General features: G+C 42.5%; 2 protein-coding genes across 3 annotated transcripts in view; one reads left to right on the top strand and one right to left on the bottom strand.

The window, feature by feature from the left end:
• The window catches only part of LOC309544756 (E3 SUMO-protein ligase ZBED1-like), a gene marked incomplete at both ends in the record, with an annotated part of 838,422 nt that overhangs the window by 548,687 nt on the left and 274,568 nt on the right, over positions 1-15,167 (bottom strand). The window lies entirely within an intron of this gene.
• The window catches only part of ARL15 (ARF like GTPase 15), a 450,682-nt gene that overhangs the window by 224,312 nt on the left and 211,203 nt on the right, over positions 1-15,167 (top strand). For both annotated transcript variants that reach the window (XM_082259991.1, XM_082259990.1), the window contains one exon: positions 13,117-13,325. In XM_082259991.1, coding sequence (XP_082116117.1) covers positions 13,117-13,325 — 209 coding nt within the window. The remainder of the gene's footprint in view (positions 1-13,116; positions 13,326-15,167) is intronic.

The raw sequence follows: 15,167 nt of genomic DNA, 5'->3' as shown, positions 1-15,167 counted from the left end.
GCTCTTTGGATCTCATATTGAGAGTTGACAGGAACAGATTCCAAATGCAAATAGCACACTTGAAATGAACTCTGGACCTTTTATCTGCTCCTTGTAAATGGGATAATGAGGGAATAACACACACCTGGCCATGGAACATCTGAGCAGCCAATTGTCCCATTACTTTTGGTCCCTTAAAAAGTGGGAGGCACATATACAAACTGTTGTAATGCCTACACCTTTCACCTGATTTGGATGTAAATACCCTCAAATTAAAGCTGAAAGTCTGCAGTTAAAGCACATCTTGTTTGTTTTATTTCAAATCCATTGTGGTGGTATATAGAGCCAAAAAGATTAGAATTGTGTTGATGTCTCAATATTTATGGACCTTACTGTATTTTATTGGTTTTTTAAGTGATAGACCAACACAAAGTCGCACATAATTGTGAAGTGGAAGGAAAATGATAAATGGTTTTCAATATTTTTTACAAATAGCTGAAAAGTGCGGTGTGCATTTGTATTCCACCCCCCTGAGTCAATACTTTATAGAGCAACCTTTTGCTGCAAATGCAGCTGCAAGTCTTTTTGGGTACGTCTCTACCAGCTTTGCACATTTAGAGTAACATTTTTGCCCATTCTAATTTGCAAAATAGATCAAGCTCTGTCAGATTGGATGGAGAGTGTCTGTGAACAGCAATTTTCAAGTGTTGCCACATTAGATTTAGGTCTGAACTTTGACTGTGCCATTCTAATATGAATATGCTTTGATTTAAACCATTCCATTGTAGCTCTGTCTGTATGTTTCCCCAGCAGGTCTTGCTGCAAGGTGAAGTTCCACCCCAGTCTCAAGTCTTTTTTGGACTCTTAACAGGTTTTCTTCTACGATTGCCCTGTATTTGGCTCCATCCATCTTCCCATTAACTTTGACCAGCTTCCCTGGCCTTGCTGAAGAAATGCATCTCTATGACATGATGCTACCACCACGTTTCACGATGAGGATTGTGCATTCAGGGAGATGTGCAGTGTTAGTGTTCAGCCACATATAGCATTTTGCTTTTAGGGCAAAAAGTTAAACGTTGGTCTGTTCTGACCAGAGCACCTTCTTCCACATGTTTGCTGTGTCCCCCACATGGCTTCTCGCAAACTGCAAGAGGGACTTCTTATGGCTTTCTTTCAACAATGGTTTTCTTCTTGCCACTCTTCCATAAAGGCCAGATTTGTGGAGTGGCACGACTAATAGTTGTCCTGAGGACAGATTCTCCCACCTGAGCTGTGGATCTCTGCAGCTCCCCCAGAGATGCCATGGGACTCTTGGCTGCTTCTCTTATTAATGCTCTCCTTGCCCGGCCTGTCAGTTTAGGTAGACGGCCATGTCTTGGTAGGTTTGCAGTTGTGCCATACTCTTTCCATTTTCGGATGATGGATTGAACAGTGCTCCGTGAGATGTTCGAAGCTTGGGATATTTTTTTAAACCTAACTCTGCTTTAAACTTCTCCACAACCTTATCCCTGACCTGTTTGTTGTGTTCCTTGGCTTTCATGATGTTGTTTTTGTCACTAAGGTTCTCTAACAAACCTATGAGGGCTTCAAAAAACAGCTGTATTTATACTGAGATTAAATGACACACAGGTGGACTCTATTTACTTATTAGGCGACTTGTGAAGGCAATTGGTTCCACTAGATTTTAGTTAGGGGTATCAGAGTAAAGGGGGACTGAATACAAATGCATGCCACACTTTTCAGATATTTGTAAATAATTTAGAAAACCATTTATCATGTTCCTTCCACTTCACAATTATGTGCCACTTTGTGTTGGTCTATCACATAAAATCCCAATAATATACATTTACATTTTTTGTTGTAACATGACAGAATGTGACACATTTCAAGGGGTATGAATACTTTTTTCAAAGCAATGTATATGTGTGTGCACTGACATGCAAATTTGTTTCACTTTATACTTGCCAGTTCCCTTGCATTGCTCAGCTATGATACCAGAGATCTGTCAAAGCATAGGTACCATTTCATAAGACCTTTGCCAAACCTGCTGTTCCCTAAATACTACTCCTTTTCTTATAGGATAGTCCTGCATAGCTTTTTTTTTTTTTTGTTATGTGCTGCAGGGGTAGTACAAGCTTCCCATCCCCCCATAAATATAATGCACGTTTTGGTGCTTTGGTTCATATCTTGCCTCTACAGAAACCGCACATTTGCCTCGAAATAGCCTGGCCTAATACAATGGTTGCAGCATGTTTGTAGAAATAAAAAGATGTTTTGTGAACAATATTAATGGCCATAGTGCTCTCTGGTCTTAAAATTTAATAAACCTGTAACACCGCAGTCCGAGTCATCATTTAAAGTGCGAACCCAACCAAAGTTTATATTCACGTTGCTAGTGGACAACTTCCGAGATCAAATACCTTAATCTATGTTCCCTGTAATCCTTTAGGTCATTGGGAGTGCACTCTGAGTAACTTCCTTTCTTTTTCATCAGTCCCATTCAAACTTTAAAATCTTATTTGAATCCTATATTGTAGGAAACATTTGTACTAGCAATTTCTTTTCCGAGCCTGTAATTTAGAAGAGGCACATAGGGCATCTGTTTGCTTGGAACATATTTATATTGTAAAAATGTAAAGTCCATGAAAAACATTATATCTGTAACTTAACCACTTTACCACTAGAGGATTTTGCTGTCTTACGTCTGAGCAACTTTTTGCGATTCGGCACTGTGCGACTTTAACTGACAATTGCGCGGTTGTGCGACGCCATACCCAAACAAAATTTACGTCCTTTTTTTCCCACAAACAGAGCTTTCTTTTGGTGGTATTTGATCACCTGTGCGATTTTTACTTTTTGCGCTATAAACAAAAAAAGATCGTAAATTTAAAAAAAATAACTATTTTTCACATTTTTTTTATATGAAATTCCCCCCCAAAAAAATGTAAAAATCAAAATTTTTTAAAATTTTTGGCCAATTTGTTTTCTGCTACCTATGTTTGGTAAAAAAAATCACAATAAGCGTATTTTGATTGGTTTGCGCAAAAGTTATTGCGTTTACTAACTAAGGGAAAGATTTCTGTTTTTTTTTTTTTTTTTAACGAGTAATGGCCGCAATCTGCGATTTTTTTTTTTTTTTTTTTTTTTTTTTTTTTTTTTTTTTTGCGGGACTGCGACATTGTGGTGGACAGATCGGACCCCTGACTGACATTTTTGACACTTTTGGTGGTACCAGTGACATTACTACAGTAATCAGTGCTATATATATATATGCACTGTTACTGTAAAAATGACACTGGCAGGGAAGGGGTTAATTTTATTGGAGAGGGAGGGGTTAATATATGCCTGGTGCTTACTAACGTGTGTGGGGGGAGGTGACTGTGTGACACAAGGACAGATCCAGGGTTCTGCTGAACCCTGCAATCTGACCCTGCCTGTCACTTAGGAGATCCGCCCGCTTGAGTTTACACAAGCAGGCGGATCTCCATACTTGATTCCCCGACGATCGGGGAAGAGCATCGGCGATCGCCGCTGCTCCTCCCCTGGCCCGACTCCCGCTGTGACTGAACACAGCGGGAGCAAGCCTCCGGCGGCGCGCGCGCGCCGCCGAGGAAGGGGAGTGTCTGGCGACGTAGGTCTACGTTGCCAGACGATAACCAACCACTTTGCCGCAGTAGTGCTCTAGTGACCAGACGGCAAGTGGTTAATAAAGACTCACAATTGTCTACCTACTAACACTCTTTCCAGCCTTACTGAAGTTTCCCTACATGCCTTTCCTTCATTCCATCTTTTCTCAGAGACACAGTAACCAACATGCCTGTTGTCCACTCCATAATAGACCAGAGCCCAAAGAGACCGACATCTTGCATCCATTAACCATGTTGGAATGTTATTTCATTTCCTACTAGCATTAGATGACCCTCAAGTGACCATGTGCTTCCAGAAGGCGCATAAATCTTAGTATACCTAACCATTACTTTTTTTTTTTTTTTCTTTGGACAGAGTGAAGAAGGGTTAGAACTTCTGTCTGGATTTTATTTCTCTTAGGTTTCATTGAAGAAATTTCCCCTCAATTTCCCGGTGACAAAACTGGCTTTAGGACAGGAAGTGAGGGACAATATTTAAGGGAAATACATAGCTAATAGGGGTTCTAGCCTTCCCCTAGATACTAAGAACATTTGTGGTGGATTATTGTATCTCCTTTATCCTGGTTGCATTGTTGCCACAAGAACAGAGGAAATGCTCTTCTACAGTTGGGTCCATATATATTTGGACACAGGCACACTTTTCATACTTTTGGCTCTGTATGCCACCAGAATAAAATTAAAATGAAACAATCCAAATTAATTTGAAGTGCAGACTTCAGCTTTAATTCAAGGGGTTGAATATAAATATCAAGTACAAATTTTAGGAGCTGCCACCATTTTTATACACAGCCCCCCCATTTTCAGGGGCTCAAATGTATTTGGACAAATTATTATAATCATAAATAAAATGTTCATTTTTAATATTTTGATGAGAATCCTTTACTGGAAATGACTGCCTGAAGTCTGGAACCCATGGACATTACCAAAGACTGGGTTTCCTCCTTTCTAATGCTTTGCCAGGTTGTAACTGTCTTCTGTTGTTCATTGTTTGTGGGCCTTTAGTTTTGCCTTCAGCAAGTGAAATGCATGCTCAATTGGGTTGAGATCAGGTGATTGAGTCAGCCATTGCAGAATATTCCACTTATTTACCTTCAAAAGATCCTGGGTTGCTATTGCACTGTGTTATGGATCATTGTGCATCTGTACTGTTAAGCTCAATCAACTTTGGTGCATTTGGCTGAATCTGGGCTGACAGTATAGGTCTAAACACTGCAGAATTCATCTGGCTGCTTCTGTCTTCTATCACATAATCAATATACACCAATGACCCAGTGCCACTGGAAGCCATGCATGCCCATGCCATCACAACTGACTCCACCATGTTTACAGATGACGCTGTGTGCTTTGGATCATAATCTGTTCCAAACCTTCTCCAAATTTTTTCTTCCAGGCATTCTGATTCAGATTATTCTTAGTTTCATCTGTCCAAATAATGCTTTTCCAGAACAGGTTTGGCTATTTTTCTGATGTGTTTTGGCAAAGTCCAATCTGGCTTTTCTATTCTTCAGGCTTATGAATGGTTTGCACCTTGAGGTGAACCCTCTCTACGTGCTCTCATGTAGTTTTCTTTTGATTATAGACTTTGACAATGATATGCCCACCTCCTGGAGAGTGTCCTTTACTTGTCTGGATGTTGTGAATGGGTTTTTCTTTACCATAGAGAGGATCCTGCGATCATCCACCACTGTTGTCTTCCGTGGACGTCCAAGCCATTTTATGTTACTGAGCTCACCAGTGCGTTCTTCTTTCCTCAGAATGTACCAAACTTTTGATTTGGCCACTCTTAATGTGCTGCGATCTCTGTGATAGATTTGAGTTTTTGAATCCTTATAATTGCCTGTTTCACTTGCATGGACAGCTCCTTTGAACGTATGATGTAGACTCACAGCAATAGATTCTAAATGCAAATACCACACTTAGAATTAACTCCAGACCCTTTACCTGCTTAATTGATAAGGAAATAATGAAGGAGTAGCCCACACCTTGTCATGAAACAGCTTTTGATTTAATTGTCCAATTACTTTTGGTCCCTTAAAAAAGAGGGGAGGGCTAGTCTTTAGAGCTGTAATTCCTAAACCCTTCCTCTGATTTGGATGAACATACCCTCAAATTATGCCTCAGAGTGTGCACTTTTAGCCCATATCCATATAACTATAGCTTGAATATGTTTTGGTACATACCTGAAAAAAATCTAAAATTGTGCCTGTGTCCAAATATATATGGACCCAACTGTATCTGTTCTCATGCTATTCAAAACTTAAATGGAGATATGCTTTAGGTTATATTGTGCATCCCGTACTCTTAATGGAGTGTTTGCCATTTTCTTTAACAAAATGAAATCGATAACGGTTATTGTACATATACAAAATCACTACAAGAAGTCATGATAGGCACCCTGCTGATTCCTTCATCTGCTGCTTATTTAATGGCCTTTCCATCATCTGCTTTCTGTTGTGGTGAAAGTTTTGTTCGTTTGTGGAAGAATTATCTGAGTACATTTGTATACGTGGCTTTAGACCTATTGTGTGATTTATATTGTAAATGTTTTACTTCATCCCTATACTTACAATTTTAAATCTTCTGTAAGCCATGTATGAAAAGATAAAATTTACGTATAATTTATGCATTTCTCATGTTTTATTATCCTCGGAATATGAAATATTTCAATGCGGTCTGTGCCAATTACTCTCTGGAGGGCCATCCAACACATGCTGGGGACATTCTTGCGGTTGTTTCAAGGAAATTATAAAATTTATCATGAGTTAGACTGACTGTAGTTTACATTGGAATGGGCCTGTATTTGCCTGTAAGTTTTTTGGTTATTTTTTTATTTATTTATTTGCATGTCACATATGAAGTCTGGATAGTGGCAGGACGCATCTGGAGTGAATATTGCTCATCTTCCCTGATACAAAGGAAAAAACTATGGGAGTGGCCAAGTGCTCACCTTCCAAATTTTTCAGAGGCTTATGGTTTAGTGCCAAGTTGTTTAGGCAGATCCCACAGTCCTATTTTCTTCATTTCATATACACAGAATATATATGTGTACAATTACCTGTGGTCAAGTTAACCACTTGACCTCCAACAGTTTACCCCTCCTCATGATCGGGCCATTTCTTGTGATACGGCACTGCTTTACTTTAACTGGCAATTGCACAGCCATGTGAAGCTGTACCCAAATGTAATTTTTTTCAGCAAGTAGAGCTTTCTTTGTTGACATTTGATCATCCTTGCGTTTGTTATATTTTGTGCTATAAATAAAAAAATGCCAACAATTTGGGTTATACTGCCCCCTACAGACGTAGGACACTAGATAGAAAAAAAATTCTGTCAGTCCCAGGGGGTATTCTCCCTCTCTCTGCTATAGCCACTCAGGTTTTTTTTTTTGCCTAGTCAGGAGTAAGGACCTATTTCATTGCTGGGATCTTTGGTCCTGGCAAAATTTTTTTAGAGGCAACATTTTTTCCTCCTGGATTTTTCCTGTGAGATTTACGATCAATTGCCAGACTGGGCGATGGGCTGGATAATCTAGATCCAGTGGTCACCCCAGTCAGGCCTCAGCTCCCCGCTAGGTCAGTCGCGACGTAGCCGCACTGGACAGGGGCTGGCCCTGCGAGTTAAATGTCGCATACAACCTGGCCTTGGCCTGAGTCGCAGCGTTCCTCCTGGCTTACAGCCCCTCAATTTTGATGGAGAGGAGGATCTCTCTGGAGCGGTGCCCTCCTGGTATGATGAGTAGCTGTCTCCCTTCTTCCCCTGGAGGGTTTTGGGCTGGACGCGGGCCCCTCTATAGGAAGGTCGGACCCCCTGGGTTCTCCTCCTTCCTGGCACCCTCCCTCACCTGTCCCCCCCCCCCCCATCCTACCCTCTCTCCACTATTGCGGGGTCTGTATGGGTGTTCTGGACACCCCCTTGGGGTGCGGGCTGGGCGCCATGCTGGCGATGGGGTGGCAGTGGGAGCTCCTCCACATCCCCTAGTGCTGACTCCTGGATATTTTTCACTTCCTGATCGCATACATCCAGTGTAGATTCTCTCACTAACTAGCGATTCCTGGTTCTGCGGGTGCTGAGTCTGGTGGAGTACTCTTCCTCTCCACTGAGGGTCGATTGGTGCTTGTAGCTGGCGACCAGGTGGTGCTGCCAGTGCGTTGGGGGTGTCAATTTTCAATGTTTTTACACTTATTCTGTGGGTCCCCCCCAGTGGCTAATGGAGTCTTTGGAGCACATCTCCCCACCTAATCCCCTCTTTGAGGTTGCGGGGCCCTCCGGGTCCTGACCATCTATCCATGCACTGATGGCGGTCCAGAAGTCCCTTGTGTCCTGGGTGGAGGTGGTTTTCGGGCAACGGGCTAGCAAAAAGCTAGTGGTCTGTTCCTCTGGTGGTGGACCCTAACCTGGTTTCTAGGTTAAACAAAGCAACCATGATTCCGATTGAAGAGTCTCCGGCCTTTAAGGACCTGGCTGACAAAAAAGGCGGAGACTGTGGCCCACAATATGTTCATCCTGGCTCGGCATTGAGGTCAGTGTTCACCATTGTAAACACTGACTGAGTGAGCTAAGCTTTTGCGCCATTACCTGGCCAGAGAACCGCTCCCCCTGCCTTTGCTGAGCTGGCGGACCAGCTGGCCTGGGGGCTGCAGTTTATCTGTGCTGCATATTTGGGTGTGGCTTCCCTAGTGGCTCGGCTCCATGTTTCGGCTAACATGCTGGTCTGTGGACCTGACTTCCAAAAAAAACACCCGTATTTGGGGTGGGGTGGGGGGGGGGGAAGCCTATGTCATTCTACAGGGGGGGGGGCACAAGAAGTTTCCTGGGGGCTCTGGAGGTAGCCAGCATTCTCAGGTGGGCAGAATGTTTAGTTCCAGCCCTCCCTGCCATTCGCTTTCCCGCAGTGGAACATTGGCAGGGGGAGGAACTCGTGCTCCATACTGTATCAGAAAGGGAGGAGAAACTCATGCTCCATACTGTATCAGAAAGGGAGGAGAAACTCGTGCTCCATACTGTATCAGAAAGGGGAGGAACTCGTGCTCCATACTGTATCAGAAAGGGGAGGAACTCTTGCTCCATACTGTATCAGAAAGGGAGGAGAAACTCATGCTCCATACTGTATCAGAAAGGGGAGGAACTCGTGCTCCATACTGTATCAGAAAGGGGAGGAACTCTTGCTCCATACTGTATCAGAAAGGGGAGGAACTCGTGCTCCATACTGTATCAGAAAGGGAGGGGAAACTCATGCTCCATACTGTATTAGAAAGGGAGGAGAAACTCATGCTCCATACTGTATCAGAAAGGGGAGGAACTCGTGCTCCATACTGTATCAGAAAGGGGAGGAACTCTTGCTCCATGCTGTATTAGAAAGGGAGGAGAAACTCATGCTCCATACTGTATCAGAAAAGGGAGGAACTCGTGCTCCATACTGTATCAGAAAGGGGAGGAACTCGTGCTCCATACTGTATCAGAAAGGGAGGGGAAACTCATGCTCCATACTGTATTAGAAAGGGAGGAGAAACTCATGCTCCATACTGTATCAGAAAGGGGAGGAACTCTTGCTCCATACTGTATCAGAAAGGGGAGGAACTCTTGCTCCATGCTGTATTAGAAAGGGAGGAGAAACTCATGCTCCATACTGTATCAGAAAGGGGAGGAACTCGTGCTCCATACTGTATCAGAAAGGGAGGGGAAACTCATGCTCCATACTGTATTAGAAAGGGAGGAGAAACTCATGCTCCATACTGTATCAGAAAGGGGAGGAACTCGTGCTTCATTCTGTATCAGAAAGGGGAGAAACTCATGCTCCATACTGTATTAGGAAGTGGGGGGGGGGGGGTGGGGAACTTGTGCTCCATTCTGTATCAGAAAGGGAGGGGGAACTCATGCTCCATACTGTATAAGGAAGGGGAGGAAATTGTGCTCCATAGTATATCATGGGGGGGGGGGGGGTGGGCAGGTGACTCATACTCTATACTGTGTATGTGGGAAAACAGAGTTGTCCCCCTCTCCTATTCATCCTAACAAGAGGGAGGGGGTTCTGTAATCCTCAGATAACTTGGAACAATGTAACTGACAACAGCCGTCACAAGCAAAGGGCATAGAAAGTGATCAGTTAGGCCTCATTTAGACAGGCGTCTACAGTGTGCGGACTCCATGCAAGAGCCATGTTTACCGGCACGGGGATGTGTAGGTGCTCTGGTGCATCCTCATGCAGGCAGTCCTATTCATGTCAAATGGGACACAGCAGCAGTACAGACACAGCTGCTGCTTCCCATTTGACATCTGCGCGGTTGTGTGTCCCTGAATGTAGACTATGTGTTAGATTTAGAGCAGTGGCTGTGTCTGTGCCACAACTTCATCCCAGTTGACCTGAGTAGGATTGCCTGCACTGGGATACATGGAATACATTCGCAATCCTCACGCAGGCATACGCAGAAGTACGCCCGTGGGAACAAGGCCTTACAAGCGCATTATGGTGTAGCCTTGATTTTTCTGTGAGAACACATACTTTTGTGTACAATCCTAAACCGTAAAATGGGAAAGTGTACCAGGATACAGAAAAGAGAAGTTATGTTTAGAGGAGTATAAATTAAATCTTAGGAGTATAAGAAAAATGCCAGGCAGATGTGTGAAAAAATGAACTTTTAAACGTTGTGTCAAAAAAACATTCAGCATTTTATAGACAAACGCCCTTACCAAATTTAGTAGCGGATATGGTCTGCCCGCAGTGGAGAGGGGTTAAAGAAGGAGAACCCCCCCATGATTCTGTGATGTCATTATTTTAAGAGAGGTTTCTTATAAACATCCATTAATTCTGGAGAATGTGCATGTTTAAATACCAATCTTTAAGTTGTAGTATGAAACATAAACAGATTCTGTTACAAGCCAGTGTGTTCAGCACAAATTAATCACAATGACAAATTCTGTGGCGTTATTTGTTTTTATATTTATGCTCTGACAGGAAACCAGTGATTCATTTAGGAAGAGTGGCCCATGATCTACCTCCTCAGGACGCACTGTACTTAAAGGTCCACTCCAGTCAGTCATGTCCGTTCGGCACTCTGGGGAAATGGCCCACCTGCTGAATGCCTCTAGGTGTGATCCCAGCATTCATTTTGTGCACCTGGCTGCCCTTCTAGCTAAATCCTTGTACATGCTGATATCCTAATCGTCATAGCCTGGGAACATGTGAACCATTGCTAGTATTCCCAGGTATATGCAACATCTCTCTGAAAGCCCCCTGCAGCCTCATAGCTACACACTGGAGCTTTATTTATTACAGGTACTTCTATAGTGCTGTCAATTTACACAGCGCTTTAAATATATATATATATATATATATATATATATATATATATATATAATATACATATATTGTGACAGGAAGTCAGGTAAATCTGGGAGTGTAGTCACAGAGAGGAGACACATTCCCACCTGGATTGGAAAATTCACTAATTACTATAGGGTGTCGGCTGCAAAGGTAGCCAGAACTGTCTAAGGAAGTTGAAAGGCCTTCAGCTGTTCAGAATGAGGAAATGAAGGCCTCTAGAATTGTCCAAAGGAAGTCCTAAGGATTGCTGCCTCCTGTCGCCGTGTGGGCTGGGAGAGGGGGACAGTCAGATGTGTGCCTCCCGACAAGCTGGTGAGCATGGGAGAAGACCCCCTGAAGTGATATGCGCTAAGGAGGGTAACCAAGTGTGAAGACGTCTCAAAGGTGAGGACATGGACTGTTTTGCTATATGGAACGAAAACAAAGGGACATGTTCCATGTGAAGAGTGTGAAGAGTAAAGGGACCTGTTAAATGAACTGTGTTCAATGTGAAGAGTCTGAAGAGTAAAGGGACCTGTTATAAATGAACATGTGCTGTGTGAAGAGATAAAACATGGACTGTTGAGTATCCGCTGTAGGATAAGAAAGTCTGCCCAACAGTAGGTTGGGGACAGACTCTTAGGTAGGTTCCAGCGTGAGAAGGTAGCCGCCCACAGAGGCAAGGATTTATTTTGTCTTTTTTTTTTTTTTTGGCTGTTTTGACGCTTGCAATTGTGTGAAGTAAATTGCATGAATAAATCAGTCTTGTTTGCAACCTCTGCTCGGCTATCTCTCTGTGAAAACGCACCCCCAAAGGGGTCATCCACGCCTACCACCGAGCTAATCCCTCACAATATATATAAGTACAGTCACATCAGTCCCTTACAATCTTAAGGCCCCTAACTCACATTCTAAGGCCAATTTAGACAGGATCCTACGCAGAAACCCACGCAGGCACAGGGAAAAAATGAAAACTCCAGGCAGGTAGTGTCCTGATTTGGGATTCAAACCGAAGACCCTAGTACTGCTAGGCGGAAGTGATAAAACAAAGAATTGTTTAAAAAGAAGCTGCAATCTAACGCAGAACGGCATTGGAGGAGAATATTAGACATGGCCGCCCTGAGGTTTTATAGAAGTCCCTGTAAAAAAGGATCTGCTCTTAATTGTCAATAAACATTGAATCCCATTCAATTCATTATAATTATCTTTACTGATTAACTGATTATTATCAACCTCTGTCAATTTGTAGTGAGATCTCAATTAAAGAAAGCAATCTCCCTTCGGTGTTTGGTTCCTCAGGGAGAAAAGTACATGTATTACCTTATTCCATCTTTCTAGGTGCTCTCTGACAGGTATGACAGGGCGCCCCCTCTAATGGCGTGCAACCACGCAGCTAGCAAGCAGATTGCTGCTTTGATGGTTGGGACTTTTCTCCATCTCCAAGCACCATATAGGCTCCTTGCAAAGAATGCAGGGGAAGGGAGGCTTGTCAGCTAAAATGTTCCAGGCAGACGGGCAAGGGCTTGGAGATGGAAAAACTGCCATCTTGTTCAGATCAACATGGAGGGAGGAGGGGTGCTCTGCCTGTCCCCATATCCCTAGCAATTTTTTTTTCCTGCGGTCTCTGTCCTGCTATAGTAAGATTTAACCTTCCCTTGGAGTTGCAAAAGGGGAGGATGAGGAGATCTCCCATTAGTGAGAACAATTCCCATCTTAGACAGCTGTTAACAGAACATTAGTGCCCATTGGTGGATTTCTGAGCCCAGCCTGTATATAGAGTATTAGGGCCTTTTGGACGCTGTGGCTGGTGTATAGACAAATACTCCAGAACCTAAGGGTGCCCTTTTTTTATGGACCAAGTTTAGCAGCAAACGCCTGGTGAACTTTAAAGGGACATATTGCGTTTTAGCTTAGTTTTGTCTGACTAGTTTTACAGTAATTGTTTTAGCAAGCCATTGTGCTCAATAGATATTGTCTTATCACATATGTTCCATTTCTGAAACTCTTTTAGATCTAAGAAGAGGGCTTTTTGCTTGCAGGTGATATCTATTTAGTACAAATATTTATATGAGAAACCTCTTCATGTGTATTGACCATAAAGAACATCATGGAACAGTATAATGTATTCCATTGTACACATGATCATTATATCCATTGTGTGCACTAAAATTCTCCCTTTACTTTGTGCAGGAGCAGCCAATATCCGGAAGTACTGGAGTCGTTATTATCAGGGATCCCAAGGTGTAGTCTTTGTTCTTGATAGTGCCTCATCAGAAGAAGACCTAGAAACTGCCAGGAATGAGCTCCATTCTGCTCTTCAGCACCCTCAGCTATGCACTTTACCGTTTTTAATATTGGCTAATCACCAAGACAAACCAGCGGCTCGTTCCATACAAGAGGTAGGCTTATTACTCCCTTTTAAATCCAGTTTGACAGGGATGATGCATTATGGCTCATCTACTAGGGGGCAGAAGACTTCCTGTTTACTATTACTTAAACAGTCTCCTTTACCAATTTTTCATGCCATAAACCTGCACAGTCTCCTTTATGCTTGGCAATTCTAGCAGCTATTCAACAGTTGTATTATAAGCCAAAACTTCAGGAAAACGGTCACAGACTGTAGATATCTGCTGCTGCTGACCCCTAACTCCCCCAATTTCAACACCTAACAACCACTTTCTCTTTTTCTATGACCCATCACCACTTTGTCTACCCCCCTCCCCCCCCACACCATTTCCCCTACCACCCCACCACCACCTCTTCCCCTTCCCCACAATCCCCCCCCCTCCTCCACGCACACACCTAAACTTCAGATGTGTAGCCTGGAAAATTAAGGCACAGGAGTTCCTATTAACAAGAAATGCACTGTTATTATTCAGGAGGAATTGAAGACATTGGCTAAATGTTCCCTATAAGATATAATTTTTTAATTTTTAGGATTTAAAGTGGAACTTTACTTCATAATTAGACATGCGTTCTGTGCCTCTGCCCCCTCTCTATTTTTGCGATAGTCCTGTTCCCCATAACAAATCCCAGAAGGTTGTTCATTGGGAGAATGACCATGAAGGTGAGCTGAATTAGGATGCCAGGAGTACAGATGAGGCAGCTGACTAAAAAGGATCAAGATGGCGACATGGGGGACACGTTGTCACACCTGAGCACTGGTTTGCTGCAGCATAATAGTAAAGGGCTTATGGGGGGGTTGAAGTTCCTCTTTAGTAATGATACTCAGCCAATCAGATTCTTAATTTTACTGGGGCTGTTTTCAGGTTTTAGTCCTAAATGAGTCCATCCTTCGACAAATCTTCTGAGATATTGTATTAATTATGTAAAAATGTCACATTGTGGTTATTGTGATTTTTACCAGACGTGTACAGATTTCTCCAACTGATAGTATCACCATTTTTATTTATTTATTTTTTTTCCTCAACGTCTTTCTGAGTTTTAGACCTATTAGCCTTTTTCTTCGCAGACACACTACATGGTTGCACCCCGTCCTTTACAGGCATTCTAGAGGTGGGTCACCTTTAATAAAACTTAAAGAGAACATAGGGAAAACCAGATGAGGGCAGCAATGTTATATAATGGGTTTTGATGTCAACTTGGAGTTCAGCTTTAAATAAAAAATCATCAGTTTAAACACCACAGTCTTCTTTCCTTTGCAACAGTAAGCTGTCACCCAGTAAATCCTCACTATAAATCAATGGAGTCTTTCAAACATTGTAAACTGCGTTTTGGCAGCTGTCTGTAGCCATATAACGTTATCATGCGGTAAAATAGTGTGAAGAAATTCCTGTCGTATGAATAGTTGGACAACTCCCTTTTGTATTTTTAAGTTATTGTATTGTTTGACCTCGAAGATTTTTGCACAGCTCAACACAGACAGTTTCTTTTGACATTCTTATTTTGCAACGATCCTAATTAGTGAAAAGTTGCATCACAGATCCTTCTTTTTTTTTTCTTTTTTTTTTTAGATTGTGTTGTATAGTAAAATATCAGTGAGCTGCTGGCTGCATCTCTAAGTGAAGCCAAACAGATTCTTAGTTAAAATACATATACTGTATGGGAAATGTTTTGGATCTAGAATTCTGTTCACCCAATCGTGTGATTTACAAACCCTGAAAACTGTATATCCTGGCAAATTTCTGTATAGTTTCCTGTTTCTGCTCTGCTGCTTCCTATCTCCTATTCTCTTCCATTCCATTGCCAATTTTTAAGACACCAACATTGATTCATTACTC

This window comes from Pelophylax lessonae, assembly GCF_965119305.1.
Source record: "Pelophylax lessonae genome assembly, chromosome: 1".
Taxonomy (NCBI): Eukaryota; Metazoa; Chordata; class Amphibia; order Anura; family Ranidae; genus Pelophylax; species Pelophylax lessonae.
Note: the sequence above shows the minus strand (reverse complement) of the source record. Positions and strands in the feature narration are given on the sequence as shown.